Source organism: Octopus sinensis, linkage group LG5 (assembly GCF_006345805.1).
Source record: "Octopus sinensis linkage group LG5, ASM634580v1, whole genome shotgun sequence".
Taxonomy (NCBI): Eukaryota; Metazoa; Mollusca; class Cephalopoda; order Octopoda; family Octopodidae; genus Octopus; species Octopus sinensis.
This window is the reverse complement of record NC_043001.1, coordinates 86,284,768-86,309,184: the sequence shown is the minus strand read 5'-3', so window position 1 is coordinate 86,309,184 and position 24,417 is coordinate 86,284,768. Positions and strand designations below refer to the sequence as shown.

General features: G+C 34.6%; 2 protein-coding genes across 2 annotated transcripts in view; both read right to left on the bottom strand.

Moving 5' to 3' along the window:
• LOC115211864 (inter-alpha-trypsin inhibitor heavy chain H4-like) overlaps window positions 1–24,417 on the bottom strand; it is a 241,022-nt gene that overhangs the window by 176,251 nt on the left and 40,354 nt on the right. The gene's annotated exons all lie outside the window — the stretch shown is intronic.
• On the bottom strand, window positions 4,181–17,160 carry LOC115211872. Its single transcript, XM_036502858.1, has 8 exons — window positions 17,105–17,160; window positions 17,028–17,051; window positions 15,178–15,207; window positions 13,257–13,271; window positions 11,156–11,266; window positions 9,284–9,388; window positions 5,909–6,175; window positions 4,181–4,795 (listed from the first exon to the last, which is right to left on the bottom strand). The coding sequence occupies exons 5-8, from the start codon at window positions 11,262–11,264 to the stop codon at window positions 4,662–4,664; spliced, it is 615 nt and encodes a 204-aa protein (XP_036358751.1). The 5' UTR covers window positions 11,265–11,266; window positions 13,257–13,271; window positions 15,178–15,207; window positions 17,028–17,051; window positions 17,105–17,160; the 3' UTR covers window positions 4,181–4,661.

Here is a 24,417-nt window from a genome sequence, read left to right as displayed (position 1 = left end):
GTAATCCCCCTAACCTAAACATTCACACACAAACACACACGTAAACCACAGACCCACGACTTATACACATACCTAAACTAACTTATAAACCTCCATATACACCAAAACTTTTATATTTTATATTTTATATTTTATATTTAATTGTTGATAGGTTTTTTTAGTTTATATATTGTTTATATATTGATTATATATGGATTATAGATAGGTTATATATGGATTATATACTTATATTTTTTCATTCATACTTTAATTATTTTAAAATTATTATTTTTATATTTTAAAATATTGATTTTTTAGATTGGAAGTCCACCTGAAGATTGTCGATCAAGACAAGAAACGATTGTAGTGGCGGTTTTTTTGACTATTTATTAAAATTTTATGTATTGATTAAGTCTTTCCTTGTTTGTTTTGCAAAATAGTGGTTTTGTCTCTAATAATATTTTATATATATTTATATATATATATATATATATATAATTATTTAAAATTAAATAAGAGTAGAGATTGATATTAATCAATTAAAATCAGTAGCCTAGCATATTTTTAAAACAAATCTGAAGATTAAAAAATTTTTTTACATACAAAATTTAGAGGACTGACTACTAAACAGAACACATTTTTCGTGGAAAGTGGCGATCTTGACGTCTATATCTAGCATATAGGCTGTCTATTTTTTTAGTGTTCAGTCCTCTAAATTTTGTATGTAAAATCTGTGTGTAAGTAGCTTGCTAACCAACCACATGGTTCCGGGTTCAGTCCCACTGCGTGGCATCTTGGGCAAGTGTCTTCTGCTATAGCCCCGGGCCGACCAATGCCTTGTGAGTGGATTTGGTAGACGGAAACTGAAAGAAGCCTGTTGTATATATGTATATATATGTATGTGTGTGTGTTTGTGTGTCTGTGTTTGTCCCCCTAGCATCGCTTGACAACCGATGCTAGTGTGTTTACGTCTCCGTCACTTAGCGGTTCGGCGAAAGAGACTGATAGAATAAGTACTGGGCTTACAAAGAATAAGTCCCGGGGTCGATTTGCTCGACTAAAGGCGGTGCTCCAGCATGGCCGCAGTCAAATGACTGAAACAAGTAAAAGATATATATATGCGCAGGAGTGGATCTGTAATAAGTAGCTTGCTTACGCATGCGCGTTTGTTAGTTGCTTATTGGATTGAACACTGTCAAGACGAGAGTTGGTGGCCGTCTTGAATCGAAGAACTGTTGAAGATGTGCCACTGCAAGATAGGCAGTTGTTTTTTAAAGGGATTTAGTTAGGAATTTGTTTTTTTACTTTTTTCATATAAGAAATCCCTACTGGGTCTCGAACATTTGTCTGCTGTAGTCGCGGTGAGTAACTCACTTAGCGGTGAGAATTGTTTTGTTTTGGTGGGCGTGTCTCGCTACCAAAATTTGAAAAGTTTATAAAAATTCGACCCATTCGTAGAGGAATTTTTTTGCTGCTACTGTGAACTGGAGTACCTGTGTGAAGCAATATTCTGGCGGATTACCGGTGGATTATTTGCGGATTACCAGTGGACCCGGATTACCTAAGTGAGGGAATTGTGTTGCTGTGCTGGAATTGTTTTCCTTCGTTCTTTTCTTTGCTCTGTCTTTCTGTTCTTTCTTTGTGTTTCTTTGGACTTTTAGTTGAACATTTCGAACTTTTTTTAACGTTTTCCTGTTTTTGTTTTGCAAAGTATGGCAAAAAATAAAAGCACTGTCTTGGAGTGGGAAATTGTGCCCCCCAAGCAGTAGGTAAAGGATCTTAATGTGAGAACGGTAGTGTTGAAGACATATTCCAAGTCCCTCGACACCATCACTGTGTTCTCTCAAGTAGATATTGAGAACCTGTTGGCAGAAAACTTGCCAACCATCAAGTTTATAGCAAAGGGTGTCAATTATGCAACAATGTGGTCGCTATTTGATGCCCCTGAGGAGGGAAGAAAAAAGAAGGAGAGCAACAATGGTTGCTCTCCGAGGGATCCCGGGGTTGCTGGAGAAAGCGAGGTTCCTGCGGTTATGGTGAAGGAGCCAACCCCTACCGCACCAAAGATAAAAAAGAAAAAGAGAAAAAAGAATGGGACAGTGCTTGAAGTATGCAACGTACTGGTGGCATGTCTCGAGGCCTTTTCGGACGGAATCATGCCACCAACAAAGGAAGCTGTAACCCCGTCGGTTGTGCTACCGGTAGAGGAAGCGACACCGTTGGCGGGAATTGTGCCGCCAACGGTGGAATTGACTACCTCGACCCCGGAGGAAGACAATTTATTGATCTTCTTCTACAGAAGTGGAGAGGTGGAAAAGGTGGTGGAGAAACACTATAAGAAGAGTCACTTTAGCTTTCACACGGGAGCCCAAATAGCCTCCGCAGATAGCTGTGAAGGCCATAAAAATAGCTGTGATACGTAGGCTGGAGGGACTCAAAGAGGAATATCGCTTGTAGCCGAGCGACACCGACTCGGAGCCCACCTTGGTGTTAAACGAGGCATGGGTAATGGCGGAGTATACGGGCACAAGCGATGTTGGGGAGGAAAATTAACAAGAGGTTGAAAAGAGGTTTGCAAACACTCTGGCAGCTCGAGTTCCCATTGCAATTTCACGTTTTTGTCGATAGTAAACTGTATCGAACATGAAATAGTTGTTCAATAGGATAAATTTCAGTGCTGCAATTATGAAGTTGTGGCTGATGCGTCCTGGGATCTCTTCTGGATACTTTTCTAGCCAGAAGGTGAATATTGGCGTACAAGTTCACTACAACGAATTATACTAACAGGGTTCCTTCATTTATTGTTTTCGAGAGGTGGTTAAGCATATATAAATCATCCCTAATGAAGCTTTTCACATATTTTAAAAATGGTTTGAGTAAGAAATTGCTGAAACGGTAGGTTTCACAAGCAGAGTCAGCAATGATAGGTCTTAGCTTGAGGTCAGTAGGGAGGAACATTAATGGATAGGCTTGGAAAATATTTGCAAGCTTTACCATGTGGATCTTTGTGTATTTTAGGTATTTCGTAGAATAGACTTGGTGTATATTTAAAATTGGATACATAGTAAATTTATTTTTTAGTGAGGCCCTTTCCATGAATTTGAAGTAAGGAGGATAAGTTTTTAATTCATTTTCTAATGAAGAACATTAGAAACGGGGATTACAAGAAGTATTGAATAAGATGATTGTGCAAAGCTATATGAAGATTTAACTGGTTGCAGTTCGGGAGGTAAGACGACTTACAATGTTATCACCTGATTATTGGATTCCCAAAAGTAAAACGGAGCACTTTATCGTTTGTATTATTGGAGTGGAAATGAGACATATTCCGAGTAATTAATTCAGTGTACATGAAGATTCGGGAGGAAGAGCATCAGATCGATGTGTTATATGTTGTGTTGATTAGATAATGCAATATTTAGATATTGTGATGTCACAGTAAAAACATTTTGGGCTTTATCGTGTGAGAAGTGAACTAGCCACACGAAATCCTGTGTATGATTTTAGTTTAAGACGAAATAATTAACTCAAGGGCGAATGAGAAATAATCAAGCAAACATTGATGAACGTGAAGGTTCAGAATGTGATAGAAAAGAAAACAGACGTATACAAACAATGAGAAGAAAGATTACCGACTGTATTGAGAGTGAATCCTACAGCTGGACAGACATTCAGTAGCTGTGATTAGGACAGTAGAGGTAGAGTGGGATATTTGTAACACAGAAATCTATAAGTACGTGTGTATTTCTGATTAGTACTAGTTGATGAGCTGATGTCAATAGATGTTTCTTATGTCAGATGTGCAACTGCTTGCTGGTAAATTAGTCTGGTACAACAGACGAAAGACAATATTTGAGACAGTGGTGACACAACTGTTTCAACTTTGCTGAGACTGGAACATATTATATATTAGAAGGTTTGTTGCTCTATGTTAGAATAAATATATATTACATTCGTTCGAAAACAACCCTAAGTCGTGACGATCCAGCAAACGAGAACCTACTTGACATCTCAGAAATAGTAGCTTACCTTCCCACAAATCACACCCTACAAACCTGATTTAAAAAATACATTGAATTATATGTTCCTGTATGAAGTATAATTAAATGATAGCTGGGATGGTCGTGGATGGAACACCTGTGATAATAGGCTGCTTGATCAGTGCTAACAACAAAAAAAGTAACAAGAATAACTCTAGATAATAATTTCAAAAGATATTTATTGAACAATTGGAAAATATGGGTGACTAATACATAGTCTTCTGCTTTTAACATGATTGGGAATAAGCATTTGTAGAAAAAGGTATTTCATCCTCCAGATGTGTGTAATAATTTAAAATTATTCTATTGGGAGATGAACTAACAATGTTTGTAGAGTAGATTTATAATTATTATATTAATCATTAAATCTAATATATACTAACTAATGGAATATCTAAACATGTAATCAATAGTAGTGTATATAATATAATATATAATATAACATAATATAATATAATATATATATATGTAAATATATATATATATATATATATATATATATATATATATATATATATATATATATATATATATATATATATGTTTTAGTTCTTGTTATCAAATTCCTATATCTCTATAACAATTCTAAACGCGTAGATTATTAATTCACCTGAAATCAGTGTCAAACCTCGTTCTTGTCTCTCACATCCTAAAACAATGGGATAAACTTCCAGTAGCGTTATGGTAACTGACTTTATTATATAAGCCTGTTTTGTTAGACAACACCATCTGATTTGGCGGTTTTTCAATGCATTGGAATTCGGTTGTATAATCACCTGAAATAAAAAAAAAACGTGTCAACAAAATATTAATTTACCTTTACAGTATAATAGTTCTTGAAATTAATTAATTTTATGTACATTTCTTTAATAAGCTTTTGTAGATTAATTTAAGATTGAAAACCGAAGAGATGTCTACCTACCTACCTACCTACCTACCTACCTACCTACCTACTTACCTACGTACCTACCTACGTACCTACGTACCTACCTTTCTCTCTCTCTCTCTCTTTCTCTCTCTCTCTCTCTCTCTCTATCTATCTATATCGTGAATATTGTCGCGCCTCCTTCTTTGAAACGGGAAGGAAGAGCCATTTTCATCGTACTTGTGGCTATAGCGAAAGAATGTGTATAGAGGACGCATCTGAAAGGTTTAGAGACAAACACTTCCCTCTCTGGTGAATCTCTCATCAACTTCAAGTATCACTTGAAGAGGAAGGTGAGAGTAGAGAGGGAATTTTTGTCTAGTGAATGTTTCAAAAAAGGATGAGTGAATGTAGCAAGGATGGCACGTGTGAATGACGGAGCCACCTTGAGCATAATCCTATGAACCAGAAGAAGATGGAAAAAAGAGAGTCACTTACTGTAATGTGTTTTTTGCAGCATGACATTATTGCTCGAGATTACCGTCGTCTTTTCTGTAGGCTTTTCTTTCCACGGATAAATCTGATCTGTTTCCTATTTTATACTATGACATTTCTGTGATACATGATACCTATTGATTGGCTTCCTCACTTTTTTCCACGATCCCTTTTGATCGAAATTCTACCCCCTTCTTTTTTCTTTCTTCCCAAAAAGAAAAGCTCTACTATGTATTTTGTCCCCTCCGTGTTCAGCCCTGTGTGGCCAATAAAGAAACATGTCTGTCTGTTTGTCTGTCTGTCTGTCTATGTCTACACCTAAATGTGGATGCAAGTAGAGAGAAGACATGAATGAAAATACAAGTTGAATATCTGGTGATTATGTAGGTTTTATATCTCTATCTTCTCTATTTTTTCCGAACACCAGAACCAAGTAATTAGGAAGAAAACTTCTTACCACACAGCCAAATCTTAATCTTAATGCAGCAAAATTATTAATATTTCATTTTAGAAAATATATATTACTTACTCAAAATTCCTCCTGCTTGAACAATCTTGCCAAGTATATTGAAATGCAAGGAAAAAAATGTTTCAGCGTTCACACTTTGGTATTGGCTTACTGTTATTGAAAATCTAGGTGATAATTTATATACGGATGGTCTGGAGATATCAGTCTGGTTTTGTGGCTGAGCATGAATGCTAGTAACACCGGCAGGCATCCTAAAATCTATTCTGTTGAGAGTTTCTAAGCAATTAGTGTCTGATGTTTTTTTCACGTGACCATAAACACTTACACTGTAGAATAAAGACAATTTATTCAAAACATTACATAAGAATATAATATAAATTTATTTTACATTAAATTAATTATTTTGATTTATATATTATTGCACTTATACTCATTGGATTAAACATGGTGACATTTTAAGAATTATTAGAATATTTCTTTCTTGCATTATATTAATAATTAGAACTTTCATTTCATAACTCGGAAATGAAAATATTGTTCATGTGCTTTTAATAATTATGTATCACAGGGACAAACAGCCCTATGACGAACTCCGGGGGTAGGAGTGAGGTATCCACTAATACATGAAACGAATGTTCATAGAGTACCCACAGACAGTCAACCAATATACAGAATTGAACGTTTACCTGATGTCATAGACGGAGAAGTTGGGGAACGGGGTGGTAAAATATAGATTGTTCAAAAATAAATAATACAATAGTTTATTGATGGAGAATGGAACTTACAGCATTTAGCTATACAATGTAATATCGCCCTGACAAAGAAAATGTTCCCCCCCTGACACATTTACTTGCTCATTCACCTGTTGAACCCGCAACTGCTTTAACATATACTGATATCTATAACAGGATCTTATCCAAGTATACGTCCTTGTTTTCGTATGAATTCGCTGCTTTCTTCCAAGGAATTTAATGCTCTTACCTTATTTTTCCTTGGAGTTGGCCTGATTGGAGCAATCTCGTGTATAATCAGCCGAAATTGCAAAGATAATCTTGAACTCGACTGAGGATAGAAAACTCCGAATGACCTATCCTTGTTTTCTTTGTATCGTCTGTCTGGATGTTTTGTTGTCCCTTTTTTGTATCACCTGACTGTCTGGATGTTTTGCGTTCTTGTTCCATTTTTGTATTTTTATATATACACATTGGTTACCCCGTTTTGTTAGAGCTCGTAATATAACTTTTCTAAAGAGAATGTGGAAAAGAATTGTGTTTCCTGCACAGTTTGCACTGATCTAAAATATCAAGTCCTGTCACCCTCACGAAGGAACACTTAACACAGGAATAAAGCCTATATTCATACGACAACAGTAATCGGATGCCTAGATCTCTCAGTTAGCCAGCGTAGAATACCAAATTATCAATTTAGTCTGATCGAGAAAACTTCTTGATATCTCGGGATCTGAAGGATTACATCTCTCAGAATGGTGATACCAACTATTGCATATCACACAACCGCGAATGCACAAGAAGAAATTTCAAGCAATATCCGATGAAAGACAGTCCATTTGGCCTATATGTCACAAAATCATCCTAAGAATCATTTCCAACGCATGCTTCCTGATGTATTATAAGGACATTCGGATCTACCAAGTGAGGATTAACCGAGTATATTGAATTTTAACTAATTTGACTTTTATCAATACTTGCAGTGGTTAGCATTCAGAACCGATAAGAGCGAACACGGTAACCGCCACAAATATATACCCTTCGGAACCATTTTTAGAAACATATATATATACATACATATGCATATGCATATATATATATCTATATATATAAAACTCAACTTGTGTGTTTGTGTGCGTATCTGTGTCTGTGTGTTTAACTTCCCGGCACATCTCCTCCTAGCCAACAAATCGTAGAACCACCAAAAATGGGTCACCTAAAGTTTAGGCGAATGAACATTGAACTGCGCTATTTCTGTTCCGAAATTCATCTCGCAAGTGCAAAAATCGATGTGTTTGTTTAGGCCTTATCCCATGCATTGAATAGTGAACTTTACTCAGTCAGTTGTTTGACGTGAAATGTGTTCACCACGCGTGCAAGCATACGTAAATTGCATGAAAAAAAAAATCAAGATGTAAAAACGAATCGCCGTAAACATTGTAGAAATTCAGCAAAGAAATGAATTTTCGGGATGTAGCCTGGAGGGTTTTTTCGTATTAATCGTTTGGACTTCGTGAACACATACCAATTATCTATATATATAAAGCTGAAGTTGTCTGCGTATGGCAGGTTTGGTAGCCTTCAACTAACTCTATCTCCTCCGAGACCCTGCGGCGCAAGTTGACAAAAATTGAGAGTATGATAGAAGGCTTGCTCTTCCTTCCGTAGAAGAAAAAACTCAAATCGGACCATGTTAACACTAAAAATTATTTACATCAAAAAGGTGCTTTTTTTCTATGAAAATTCCAATTTTTTTACGATTTTTTGACTGTCGCCATTTTTCGTGTATTTCAACCAGAAAAAAATGTTCACTTAAAGAGAATAACAAGCTACATAATGCAAAATATTTACTTTTCAAAAATTTCAATTCTAAAGCCACGCCGGGTGATACTACTAGTATATATATACATAAATACATACATACAGGATAGGCCTATTTCAGATTCCCGTCTACCAAATCCACTGAAAATCAAGTGTGTTCTAAAATAGCCCGAGGCTATATTAGAAGCTATATTCAGACTGGTAAATGCAAAATAAAAGTAATACTGAAATGTGCAAAATTAAGTTTTTATAACATGACCCCATTTCTAATTTAAAATATTTGAAGGTTCAAATATTAGGGGAATTATATATGAAGCACCGTTTTGCTGACATTTCCACAGAAAACCACCCTTCCTTCTGGAGTATTTTGTCCAAGTCATCCTGTTATCGGCTTAAAAGTATGTTTTGTGCAAGCCATAGAACATCTTCAGAGGAACCATCACATAACAACAGGAGGGCGACAATTTGAAAGATATTGCATATAATGATCAACATAATGATTAAGAAAAAAAAAGTTCCCTAAATTATCATATAGCGGAATGTGTCAGTGTTACAATCTCACCCTAATCCTCACCTGAAACATTGTCATCCCAAGTATTGCCAGCTGAAGATTCATCCCTCCAAGATTGACCACAAGAAGGATTATTTCTCAACCGATAACTAGAGTGAATATTCTTCAGATGATCCCAATGTCTGATATCTCAATTTTCATGAGAAATGAATTTATACAAAATTTTATACTCATATTTGAAACTACCATTTCAGTTAAATTCTGAAATATTGTAAAACAAATTGTGCATATCTTTTTATAATGAATAAATTATCTCATAATTTTATGAAAGGCAGTTAATATTCATATTATTAATATTTATATTGAATCTCATACCTGCTTGTCCATCAGATAAAAGAAAGATTTCAGTTTGGTTTCTGCATTGAATACTATCAGTAAAACACAAGTCGGTCGAACAGTTTAATGGTTTTATTAAAACACCTAGGAAAATAAAATAGAACAGAAAAAGAATTTTGAGATATTACCTTTTTGTCTTTGCTGTATCTTGGGAGAGTTATACTAAAAATGAGCAAACGCGAGTGGATATACCTGCTCTTTATGTAAAGTACACATACAAACATACACACACAGAGGGGTATTTAGGTTTCTTAAAGGTATTAATAATATGTAATTACTATGTTGAAAAACACTCTCACGTGTCGTCTTCAACTTTCTTTTGTATTTATATCTCTCTATATAGTTTGACATCCAATTATTAAAAAACTGACATACCAGGTCAGTTTTTTCTAGAATTGAATAATTTATTACAAACTAATATTGTCATATTTTGATTATTAATCTATGTTGTGCATGTTATGGAAATTCGAACTATATAGGTTAAGCAAAATTACAACAAGGTTATTCTTAGGAACGCCGTAATACTTGCGAATCTGTTCCTTGGTTTTTGGTTAAAATCTCACAGGTGAACTAAATAATTAATAAATCTCAACCTTAGCATGACTGGTATAGCAGAACAACGCTGCAATGGACAAGACTTAACTTGTTTTATTTATAATTGCCTAGGCTAATATTCTTTACCGTAAAGGAAAGAGTAGGTATTATATGCAATATTCTTCTCATGAATAGTTGAACATTAGACAGGACTTGTTTGAGTTATCAAACTGCAGTCACATTTTTTTATTAAAAAAAATTGACATCGGTATTTCGTTTTTCGTTTGCTTCAAGAACTTATTATGTCTGTTCTTTCGCTGAACTGCTAAGTTACAAGAGCGTAAACAATCAGGCACAGGTTGTCAAGAAGTGTGGGGGTACAAACACACACTGACACAAATAATACATACACATAAACACACGAATATGTACGAGGGAGTACCCCAAAGAAACCAGAATTTTGCAATATTATTTCATTCACTTAGTTTTACGTTTACACTTTTATCGCATTCAAAGTATTCTCTATTTGAAGCAATGCATCGGTCCAGATGTGTTTTCTACAATTTGAAGCAGTACTCGAACACTTGCAAAGTGATGCCTTACACATCTGCAAATTCTGTAGCACCAGCATTTGTCACCTCTGATGACCTCTAAAAAAAAGGTCCTGATCAACTTTCAACTGTTCTTTCAGTTCATGACATGCATTCAGTCGAGACTGCTTTCTGTCTTCTGTGAGCAAGCGCAGCATAAATTTTGCTGCAACTCATTTCATTCGCAATTACTCGCTCAGAATTTGTTGACAGGAGCTCCAGGACACACAAATCATGCCAACAAATTCATCAATTGTCCGGTGACGTTGGTCCAAGATCAGTGTATGAATTTTCAGTCGCTCGGGAGGTCAGCGGTCATCCTGAACGAGATAGGTCTTCAAGCGACAAGTGACCATTCCTAAAAAGTGGGAACTAGTAAATTTGTGCTTTACTCATTGCAGCATCCTTGTAAACTGTTTGAAGCATGGCCGCCGTTTTCCATAGCAGAAAACAGAATTTCACGGATGCACGCTGTTTGTACGTTTCAGCCATCACAAAAATCGACGAACATATGATAAAGCACTGCAAAACAATGACGTACCATTTGACAGTACACCCCATCGGACGCCGCCGGGCAGCATTATGAAAGCTACTGAAAATTTATAAAATATATACTTTTTAAAGTGTATTAGTTTGATATTTCTTATTACTTTGGAGGATTGATATCTTCAAAATTCAGCAAATATATTACACTTTGATAAATAGAACGATGTTCATATTTTCTTACCAGGGCTGTGTTGAAAACTTGGTACTCTTGTTGTTGTTGTTCCTGGTGGTCCCCGTGTATATGGTCGTCTGGTTGTCATTGTAAATGTGGCAGGGGGTATGTATGTCATTCCTGAAACAATATAGTTCAATTTGAATTTAAAGCAATATAACAATTTAAATCTTACTCATTACGGAAATTGAACGGAAAACTTTATTTGGGGATTAAAGCATGTTTTGAACAGAGCAGCTATGATAGACTTAACATTGTTAAACTGTATACATTTCAAGAAAACAAAAATAAAACATCAAAACAAAATAAACTTCTAAACAACAGTTATTTTGAATGTCCAATGATGTTTCCTAGAAAGGACATATAACTACTGAAAATGAAATATCCTTGAAACTAGACTTCGTTATTATTGCTAAACGTACTTCCTCTGCCTTATAACAGCAATAGCAATGACTTCGTTTAAACTTATTAGCTTCATGTTATGTAACCTCTCTTTATACAAGAGTGTCTCCTCTTGTTAGGTGTTATTCTACTGAAAGAGAGAGAGAGAGGAGGGCGAGGCAGAGAGACAAAGGTAAAACATACCTCAACGAATTTGGTAGTTGTCCTTTATGAGTATAAGAATTTGTCTATGGGGGTGATGTATAAATGGAACCAAATTATTAAAATTCAAGGAGGTTATCTATATTAATCATCATTCATATGAGTGAAAGGTGTGTTTCTGCCAGTGCATGCACCTATATGATTTTTCAACCATTGTGTTTATTAAAGGGAATTTGGCGAACAATATATGGAAAAGTTCGGAGTTACAGACGCCACAAAATTTTCTGCCCTTATCAAACGGAAAGGATACAGACAATATGGACCATTCCAGCTTGAAAGTTGTATTGCTGTCCTTAAGACGCCAAACTAATCTACTTAGTCCTGTGCTTTGTTGTTTTCTCTTATCTCAGAAAGTTGAATAATGATTGGAGATCCTCTGGGATAACTTAGAAGTAGTTGCCCCAATGTAGAAGAAGACATCGGTACCAGAAGAAATTTGACACTGGTAAATGGAATTTCTAATTTTGGAATTGCTGGATAAGAACTTTAATCTGCTAGGGTTTACCTCCGAGACTAAGACGGCATAATGCACGCCTTATTCCTTCGAAATTAGGAATATGCAGCCTTCGAAACATATGTCGAGAATAAAGGAATTTTGTTAAATCGTCGTTCAACTCCATTCTTTTATTTATTTGTATTAAAAAACACACAATTTTCCACACGAAAGCACGTGATCTCTGCCCTTGGCATGTAGCTTCAACCGTGTTTTTCTGACGTGAATTTGCTACCCAGGTATCGGTTAACCGAATTATCCATATATATATATATATATATATATATATATATATATATATATATATATATATATATATGTGTATGTATTTATATGCGTGTGTGTGTGTGTGTGCGTATCACTTGATGTATTCGTAGTGAAGGTAATCTACACATGCAAATTCTTGTGCTCCCCCCACACCAAGAAAAGACATGTTTTACTCATATTAAACTCTTAGATCTTGATGATGCCTTCGATATAAAGATGCCTAAAGATCGGGTCTCGTTCTGAGGTCTGTAGAAACTAGAGTATACATGTAGAACCACAGATACTGCATAATAACTTGAACTGTTATCTCAATATTATACTGATAATATCATAATGAAACTGTATCCTGGTTTATACGACACTCCATTTGCACGGTTTCATGTTAGTAGGAATTTGGTTTCATTTAAGTAAGTCTTAGGTAAGATTAATTTTCATATATTTCGTTAAATATTTTGAATATTCAAAAACAGAGGTTCAATTATTAAACCGAATGAAAATACCAAATCAACTTCAAAACCAAGAAAACATTCGATAAAACAGCGAAACTATAGTTTGTATGTTTTATTATTTATTTTTTAAATATATAATATTTTTAAACACATATCCTTCCATTTCAAACTTTTTGACTTGCGCAATTATTCGTGAAACCAATCTACGTTTTAAACCGAAAGACTACTGTTTATGCTAAGAATGTGATTTAATTTTCTGTTAATGGATGTTGGCTTAATGTAGGAGAGTGTTACATACCTATAGGATAAGTGCCTGTACAAAGAAATAAAAACAAAATGTAAATTTGGATGAAACATGTTACATACCTAAAGGAGGTAGACCGTCTGAAAAAGAGAGACAAAAAAATAATAATGAAATTATAATAGGTCCTTCGAATTCGATAGAAATAATACTAAACTTTATAATGCGAGTGACGTATTTATTGACTAAAACTAATGAATGTGATGCTGTTCCAGCCTGACCTTAGGTGTTCTTTCACCAAGTATATTAATCTACCACTGTACGTAGTAGTATTACTAGTTATCTATCTATCTAGCTTTCTTTCTTTCCTTTTATCTATCTAGCTATACATATATACATACATACGGACATACATGCATACATACATACATACTTACATACATATATACTTACATACACATGTAACACACTGCCTAAATACCAATCTTGAGAAATTAGGCTTCTCAAAACCAGAAAGAAGAAAGACAATTCGAAGGCTCCAGTTCCAATCCATCACTGGAACTGTAAAAATCTGTAAAACTTTCCAGAATTTGTCATTTAAATATGAACATGTCTAGATATGTAACTCGATGCATGACAATAATTACATAAAACACACATACAAACCTACATGCATGCGTGCATACATACATACATTAATACATACATACATACATACATACATACATACGTACATACATACATACATACATACATACATACATACATACATACATACATACATACATAATTTACATACATATATACATACAAACATAAATACCCTGTTGTTGATGTTGAAATTCCTATGAAGGCACCTTGGATCTAGACACCCGAGACACCTGTAGTCGAGGACATAGTGTCTCTTGGCAAGTCCATGGGTCTCGGGGTTGATGATGGGGACATTAGCGATCTCGTCGAGGAACACCGAGAGGAGCTGATTACAGATGAACTCCTGCAGCTTAAGGAATAGCAGCATTCGGATGCGATGGAAGAGATTGCTTCTTTGGAGGAGGTGAGAGTAGCGGAGAAGGCTATATCTACTACTGACATAAAGGCAGTGTCGGCAAAGTGGTAGTATGTTTCTGAATATGTAGAAAATATTTAGCCTGAAAAAGTATCTACAGGCCGAGCACCTCCTTTATTTAATGATACCACTCTGGCGCATTTTCGAAACATTTTGAAAGGCAGGATGAAGTAGACTTCTCTTGATATGTTTCTAATCAAACAACCCATATGTGTGAAAAGTGAAGAAAGTTTGTCCAAAAAGCTTAAATTAAGCGAGAGAGAAAACGCCAGAAATTGCTCTTCCTGAAGTCTTAGTAGAAGGAGATTTTCTTTCAATAATTCTCCTCCCCGCACTCCGTCTTCCTCACGCACAAAATCGTCTCATCCTTAAGTTAATTAAATTAAGAAAACCAGTTTAATATTTCTTTTGTATTCCCTTTCATTGTTTTTATAATTGTCATTTTCCTTGTAACTGCACCTTTACCGTTTTAAAACCCATAAAAATAAATTTAGTGGGGCTGGAACGAATTAATTATATTCTAATTGATTTCAATTGGGAACATTGATTTGTAAAACGAGTAAATCGTAAAATGAGCTCGGACATGGATCGGATTAAACTCGTACTCCGTGGCATTACTGTATTAGAAATTGATCAAATCAAAATTCTTTTCGAGAAAAAATCCTGAAGGCCTCAAAGTTATACCAATATGAATACAGAATGTAATTTGAAATTTGGATAACAAGTAAAACAGAGCAAACATTACCAAAAGACATAATATAATGTAATGTTTTCGTTTAAGCGATTCAATTTTATTTTGTAATATTATGCATTTTAATTTAAATTTCGAAATTTGCATTAGTGAAGAAAATGTGTTCAGATATTTCTGATGTTAAATACAGAGGAGTAAATTAACGAAGTATTTCTACTCACGAAAATTAGAGCTTTGGCCGTGGGGTCCGCCTGTACAAAGAAATAAAAACAAAATGTAAATTTGGATGAAACATGTTACATAGCTAAAGGAGGTACACAGTCTGAAAAAGAGAGAAAAAATATAATAATTCAGAAATTATAATAGGTCCTTCGAATTCGATAGAAATAATACTAAACTTTATAATGCGAGTGACGTATTTATTGACTAAAACTAATGAATGTGATGCTATTCCAGCCTGACCTTAGGTGTTCTTTCACCAAGTATATTAATCTACCACTGTACGTAGTAGTATTACTAGTTATCTATCTATCTAACTTTCTTTCTTTCTTTTTATCAATCTAGCTATACATATATACATACATACGGACATACATGCATACATACATACATACATACTTACATACATATATACTTACATAAACATGTAACACACTGCCTAAATACCAATCTTGAGAAATTAGGCTTCTCAAAACCAGAAAGAAGAAAGCCAATTCGAAGGCTCTAGTTCCAATCCATCACTGGAACTGTAAAAATCTGTAAAAGTTTCCAGAATTTGTCATTTAAATATATATGAACATGTCTAGATATGTAACTCGATGCATGACAATACATACATAAAACACACATACAAACCTACATGCATGCGTGCATACATACATACATACATACATACATACATACATACATATATACATACAAACAAACATAAATACCCTGTTGTTGAAGTTGAAATTCCTATGAAGGAGCCTTGGATCTAGACACCCGAGACACCTGTAATCGAGGACATAGTGTCTCTTGGCAATCCAAGGGTCTCGGGGTTGATGATGGGGACATTAGCGATCTTGTCGAGGAACACCGAGAGGAGCTGATTACAGATGAACTCCTGCAGCTTAAGGAACAGCAGCATTCGGATGCGATAGAAGAGATTGGTTCTTTGGAGGAGGTGAGAGTAGCGGAGAAGGCTATATCTACTACTGACATAAAGGCAGTGTCGGCAAAGTGGTAGTATGTTTCTGAATATGTAGAAAAAAATTAGCCTGAAAAAGTATCTACAGGCCGAGCACCTCCTTTATTTAATGATACCGCTCTGGCGCATTTTCGAAACATTTTGAAAGGCAGGATGAAGTAGACTTCTCTTGATATGTTTCTAATCAAACAACCCATATGTGTGAAAAGTGAAGCAAGTTTGTCCAAAAAGCTTAAATTAAGCGAAGAGAGAAAACGCCAGAAGTTGTTCTTCCTGAAGTCTTAGTAGAAGGACATTTTCCTTCAATAATTCTCCTCCCCGCACCCCGTCTTCCTCACGCACAAAGTCGTCTCATCCTTAAGTTAATTAAATTAAGAAAACCAGTTTAATATTTCTTTTGTATTCCCTTTCATTGTTTTTATAATTGTCATTTTCCTTGTAACTGCACCTTTACCGTTTTAAAACCCATAAAAATAAATTTAGTGGGGCTGGAACGAATTAATTATATTCTAATTGATTTCAATTGGGAACATTGATTTGTAAAACGAGTAAATCGTAAAATGAGCTCGGACATGGATCGGATTAAACTCGTACTGCGTGGTATTACTGTATTAGAACTTGATCAAATCAGAATTCTTTTCGAGAAAAAATCCTGAAGGCCTCAAAGTTATGCCAACATGAATACAGAATGTAATTTGAAATTTGGATAACAAGTAAAACAGAGCAAACATTTCCAAAATACATAATATAATGTAATGTTTTCGTTCAAGCGATTCAATTTTTTTGTAATATTATGCATTTTAATTTAAATTTCGAAATTTACATTAGTGAAGAAAATGTGTTCAGATATTTGTGATGCTAAATACAGAGGAGTAAATTAACGAATATATGAGCCTTGGGTTCCGCCTGTACAAAGAAATAAAAACAAAATGTAAATTTGGATGAAACATGTTACATACCTGAAGGAGGTAGACCGTCTGAAAAAGAGAGAAAAAATATAATAATTCAGAAATTATAATAGGTCCTTCGAATTCGATAGAAATAATACTAAACTTTATAATGCGAGTGACGTATTTATTGACTAAAACTAATGAATGTGATGCTGTTCCAGCCTGACCTTAGGTGTTCTTTCAACAAAGTATATTAATCTACCACTGTACGTAGTAGTATTACTAGTTATCTATCTATCTAGCTTTCTTTCTTTCTTTTTATCTATCTAGCTATGCATATATACATACATACGGACATACATGCATACATACATACATACATACATACATACATACATACATACATACATACTTACATACATATATACTTACATACACATGTAACACACTGCCTAAATACCAATTTTGTGAAATTAGGGTTCTCAAAACCAGAAAGCAGAAAGCCATTGAATACTATCAGTAAAACACAAGTCGGTCGAACAGTTTAATGGTTTTATTAAAACACCTAGGAAAATAAAATAGAACAGAAAAAGAATTTTGAGATATTACCTTTTTGTCTTTGCTGTATCTTGGGAGAGTTATACTAAAAATGAGCAAACGCGAGTGGATATACCTGCTCTTTATGTAAAGTACACATACAAACATACACACACAGAGGGGTATTTAGGTTTCTTAAAGGTATTAATAATATGTAATTACTATGTTGAAAATCACTCTCACGTGTCGTCTTCAACTTTCTTTTGTATTTATATCTCTCTATATAGTTTGACATCCAATTATTAAAAAACTGACATACCAGGTCAGTTTTTTCTAGAATTGAATAATTTATTACAAACTAATATTGTCATATTTTGATTATTAATCTATGTTGTGCATGTTATGGAAATTCGAACTATATAGGTTAAGCAAAATTACAACAAGGTTATTCTTAGGAACGCCGTAATACTTGCGAATCTGTTCCTTGGTTTTTGGTTAAAATCTCACAGGTGAACTAAATAATTAATAAATCTCAACCTTAGCATGACTGGTATAGCAGAACAACGCTGCAATGGACAAGACTTAACTTGTTTTATTTATAATTGCCTAGGCTAATATTCTTTACCGTAAAGGAAAGAGTAGGTATTATATGCAATATTCTTCTCATGAATAGTTGAACATTAGACAGGACTTGTTTGAGTTATCAAACTGCAGTCACATTTTTTTATTAAAAAAAATTGACATCGGTATTTCGTTTTTCGTTTGCTTCAAGAACTTATTATGTCTGTTCTTTCGCTGAACTGCTAAGTTACAAGAGCGTAAACAATCAGGCACAGGTTGTCAAGAAGTGTGGGGGTACAAACACACACTGACACAAATAATACATACACATAAACACACGAATATGTACGAGGGAGTACCCCAAAGAAACCAGAATTTTGCAATATTATTTCATTCACTTAGTTTTACGTTTACACTTTTATCGCATTCAAAGTATTCTCTATTTGAAGCAATGCATCGGTCCAGATGTGTTTTCTACAATTTGAAGCAGTACTCGAACACTTGCAAAGTGATGCCTTACACATCTGCAAATTCTGTAGCACCAGCATTTGTCACCTCTGATGACCTCTAAAAAAAAGGTCCTGATCAACTTTCAACTGTTCTTTCAGTTCATGACATGCATTCAGTCGAGACTGCTTTCTGTCTTCTGTGAGCAAGCGCAGCATAAATTTTGCTGCAACTCATTTCATTCGCAATTACTCGCTCAGAATTTGTTGACAGGAGCTCCAGGACACACAAATCATGCCAACAAATTCATCAATTGTCCGGTGACGTTGGTCCAAGATCAGTGTATGAATTTTCAGTCGCTCGGGAGGTCAGCGGTCATCCTGAACGAGATAGGTCTTCAAGCGACAAGTGACCATTCCTAAAAAGTGGGAACTAGTAAATTTGTGCTTTACTCATTGCAGCATCCTTGTAAACTGTTTGAAGCATGGCCGCCGTTTTCCATAGCAGAAAACAGAATTTCACGGATGCACGCTGTTTGTACGTTTCAGCCATCACAAAAATCGACGAACATATGATAAAGCACTGCAAAACAATGACGTACCATTTGACAGTACACCCCATCGGACGCCGCCGGGCAGCATTATGAAAGCTACTGAAAATTTATAAAATATATACTTTTTAAAGTGTATTAGTTTGATATTTCTTATTACTTTGGAGGATTGATATCTTCAAAATTCAGCAAATATATTACACTTTGATAAATAGAACGATGTTCATATTTTCTTACCAGGGCTGTGTTGAAAACTTGGTACTCTTGTTGTTGTTGTTCCTGGTGGTCCCCGTGTATATGGTCGTCTGGTTGTCATTGTAAATGTGGCAGGGGGTATGTATGTCATTCCTGAAACAATATAGTTCAATTTGAATTTAAAGCAATATAACAATTTAAATCTTACTCATTACGGAAATTGAACGGAAAACTTTATTTGGGGATTAAAGCATGTTTTGAACAGAGCAGCTATGATAGACTTAACATTGTTAAACTGTATACATTTCAAGAAAACAAAAATAAAACATCAAAACAAAATAAACTTCTAAACAACAGTTATTTTGAATGTCCAATGATGTTTCCTAGAAAGGACATATAACTACTGAAAATGAAATATCCTTGAAACTAGACTTCGTTATTATTGCTAAACGTACTTCCTCTGCCTTATAACAGCAATAGCAATGACTTCGTTTAAACTTATTAGCTTCATGTTATGTAACCTCTCTTTATACAAGAGTGTCTCCTCTTGTTAGGTGTTATTCTACTGAAAGAGAGAGAGAGAGGAGGGCGAGGCAGAGAGACAAAGGTAAAACATACCTCAACGAATTTGGTAGTTGTCCTTTATGAGTATAAGAATTTGTCTATGGGGGTGATGTATAAATGGAACCAAATTATTAAAATTCAAGGAGGTTATCTATATTAATCATCATTCATATGAGTGAAAGGTGTGTTTCTGCCAGTGCATGCACCTATATGATTTTTCAACCATTGTGTTTATTAAAGGGAATTTGGCGAACAATATATGGAAAAGTTCGGAGTTACAGACGCCACAAAATTTTCTGCCCTTATCAAACGGAAAGGATACAGACAATATGGACCATTCCAGCTTGAAAGTTGTATTGCTGTCCTTAAGACGCCAAACTAATCTACTTAGTCCTGTGCTTTGTTGTTTTCTCTTATCTCAGAAAGTTGAATAATGATTGGAGATCCTCTGGGATAACTTAGAAGTAGTTGCCCCAATGTAGAAGAAGACATCGGTACCAGAAGAAATTTGACACTGGTAAATGGAATTTCTAATTTTGGAATTGCTGGATAAGAACTTTAATCTGCTAGGGTTTACCTCCGAGACTAAGACGGCATAATGCACGCCTTATTCCTTCGAAATTAGGAATATGCAGCCTTCGAAACATATGTCGAGAATAAAGGAATTTTGTTAAATCGTCGTTCAACTCCATTCTTTTATTTATTTGTATTAAAAAACACACAATTTTCCACACGAAAGCACGTGATCTCTGCCCTTGGCATGTAGCTTCAACCGTGTTTTTCTGACGTGAATTGCTACCCAGGTATCGGTTAACCGAATTATCCATATATATATATATATATATATATATATATATATATATATATATATATATATATTGTGTATGTATTTATATGCGTGTGTGTGTGTGTGTGCGTATCACTTGATGTATTCGTAGTGAAGGTAATCTACACATGCAAATTCTTGTGATCCCCCCACACCAAGAAAAGACATGTTTTACTCATATTAAACTCTTAGATCTTGATGATGCCTTCGATATAAAGATGCCTAAAGATCGGGTCTCGTTCTGAGGTCTGTAGAAACTAGAGTATACATGTAGAACCACAGATACTGCATAATAACTTGAACTGTTATCTCAATATTATACTGATAATATCATAATGAAACTGTATCCTGGTTTATACGACACTCCATTTGCACGGTTTCATGTTAGTAGGAATTTGGTTTCATTTAAGTAAGTCTTAGGTAAGATTAATTTTCATATATTTCGTTAAATATTTTGAATATTCAAAAACAGAGGTTCAATTATTAAACCGAATGAAAATACCAAATCAACTTCAAAACCAAGAAAACATTCGATAAAACAGCGAAACTATAGTTTGTATGTTTTATTATTTATTTTTTAAATATATAATATTTTTAAACACATATCCTTCCATTTCAAACTTTTTGACTTGCGCAATTATTCGTGAAACCAATCTACGTTTTAAACCGAAAGACTACTGTTTATGCTAAGAATGTGATTTAATTTTCTGTTAATGGATGTTGGCTTAATGTAGGAGAGTGTTACATACCTATAGGATAAGTGCCTGTACAAAGAAATAAAAACAAAATGTAAATTTGGATGAAACATGTTACATACCTAAAGGAGGTAGACCGTCTGAAAAAGAGAGACAAAAAAAATAATAATGAAATTATAATAGGTCCTTCGAATTCGATAGAAATAATACTAAACTTTATAATGCGAGTGACGTATTTATTGACTAAAACTAATGAATGTGATGCTGTTCCAGCCTGACCTTAGGTGTTCTTTCACCAAGTATATTAATCTACCACTGTACGTAGTAGTATTACTAGTTATCTATCTATCTAGCTTTCTTTCTTTCCTTTTATCTATCTAGCTATACATATATACATACATACGGACATACATGCATACATACATACATACTTACATACATATATACTTACATACACATGTAACACACTGCCTAAATACCAATCTTGAGAAATTAGGCTTCTCAAAACCAGAAAGAAGAAAGACAATTCGAAGGCTCCAGTTCCAATCCATCACTGGAACTGTAAAAATCTGTAAAACTTTCCAGAATTTGTCATTTAAATATGAACATGTCTAGATATGTAACTCGATGCATGACAATAATTACATAAAACACACATACAAACCTACATGCATGCGTGCATACATACATACATTAATACATACATACATACATACATACATACGTACATACATACATACATACATACATACATACATACATACATACATACATACATAATTTACATACATATATACATACAAACATAAATACCCTGTTGTTGATGTTGAAATTCCTATGAAGGCACCTTGGATCTAGACACCCGAGACACCTGTAGTCGAGGACATAGTGTCTCTTGGCAAGTCCATGGGTCTCGGGGTTGATGATGGGGACATTAGCGATCTCGTCGAGGAACACCGAGAGGAGCTGATTACAGATGAACTCCTGCAGCTTAAGGAATAGCAGCATTCGGATGCGATGGAAGAGATTGCTTCTTTGGAGGAGGTGAGAGTAGCGGAGAAGGCTATATCTACTACTGACATAAAGGCAGTGTCGGCAAAGTGGTAGTATGTTTCTGAATATGTAGAAAATATTTAGCCTGAAAAAGTATCTACAGGCCGAGCACCTCCTTTATTTAATGATACCACTCTGGCGCATTTTCGAAACATTTTGAAAGGCAGGATGAAGTAGACTTCTCTTGATATGTTTCTAATCAAACAACCCATATGTGTGAAAAGTGAAGAAAGTTTGTCCAAAAAGCTTAAATTAAGCGAGAGAGAAAACGCCAGAAATTGCTCTTCCTGAAGTCTTAGTAGAAGGAGATTTTCTTTCAATAATTCTCCTCCCCGCACTCCGTCTTCCTCACGCACAAAATCGTCTCATCCTTAAGTTAATTAAATTAAGAAAACCAGTTTAATATTTCTTTTGTATTCCCTTTCATTGTTTTTATAATTGTCATTTTCCTTGTAACTGCACCTTTACCGTTTTAAAACCCATAAAAATAAATTTAGTGGGGCTGGAACGAATTAATTATATTCTAATTGATTTCAATTGGGAACATTGATTTGTAAAACGAGTAAATCGTAAAATGAGCTCGGACATGGATCGGATTAAACTCGTACTCCGTGGCATTACTGTATTAGAAATTGATCAAATCAAAATTCTTTTCGAGAAAAAATCCTGAAGGCCTCAAAGTTATACCAATATGAATACAGAATGTAATTTGAAATTTGGATAACAAGTAAAACAGAGCAAACATTACCAAAAGACATAATATAATGTAATGTTTTCGTTTAAGCGATTCAATTTTATTTTGTAATATTATGCATTTTAATTTAAATTTCGAAATTTGCATTAGTGAAGAAAATGTGTTCAGATATTTCTGATGTTAAATACAGAGGAGTAAATTAACGAAGTATTTCTACTCACGAAAATTAGAGCTTTGGCCTTGGGGTCCGCCTGTACAAAGAAATAAAAACAAAATGTAAATTTGGATGAAACATGTTACATAGCTAAAGGAGGTACACAGTCTGAAAAAGAGAGAAAAAATATAATAATTCAGAAATTATAATAGGTCCTTCGAATTCGATAGAAATAATACTAAACTTTATAATGCGAGTGACGTATTTATTGACTAAAACTAATGAATGTGATGCTATTCCAGCCTGACCTTAGGTGTTCTTTCACCAAGTATATTAATCTACCACTGTACGTAGTAGTATTACTAGTTATCTATCTATCTAACTTTCTTTCTTTCTTTTTATCTATCTAGCTATACATATATACATACATACGGACATACATGCATACATACATACATACATACTTACATACATATATACTTACATAAACATGTAACACACTGCCTAAATACCAATCTTGAGAAATTAGGCTTCTCAAAACCAGAAAGAAGAAAGCCAATTCGAAGGCTCTAGTTCCAATCCATCACTGGAACTGTAAAAATCTGTAAAAGTTTCCAGAATTTGTCATTTAAATATATATGAACATGTCTAGATATGTAACTCGATGCATGACAATACATACATAAAACACACATACAAACCTACATGCATGCGTGCATACATACATACATACATACATACATACATACATACATATATACATACAAACAAACATAAATACCCTGTTGTTGAAGTTGAAATTCCTATGAAGGAGCCTTGGATCTAGACACCCGAGACACCTGTAATCGAGGACATAGTGTCTCTTGGCAATCCAAGGGTCTCGGGGTTGACGATGGGGACATTAGCGATCTTGTCGAGGAACACCGAGAGGAGCTGATTACAGATGAACTCCTGCAGCTTAAGGAATAGCAGCATTCGGATGCGATAGAAGAGATTGGTTCTTTGGAGGAGGTGAGAGTAGCGGAGAAGGCTATATCTACTACTGACATAAAGGCAGTGTCGGCAAAGTGGTAGTATGTTTCTGAATATGTAGAAAAAAATTAGCC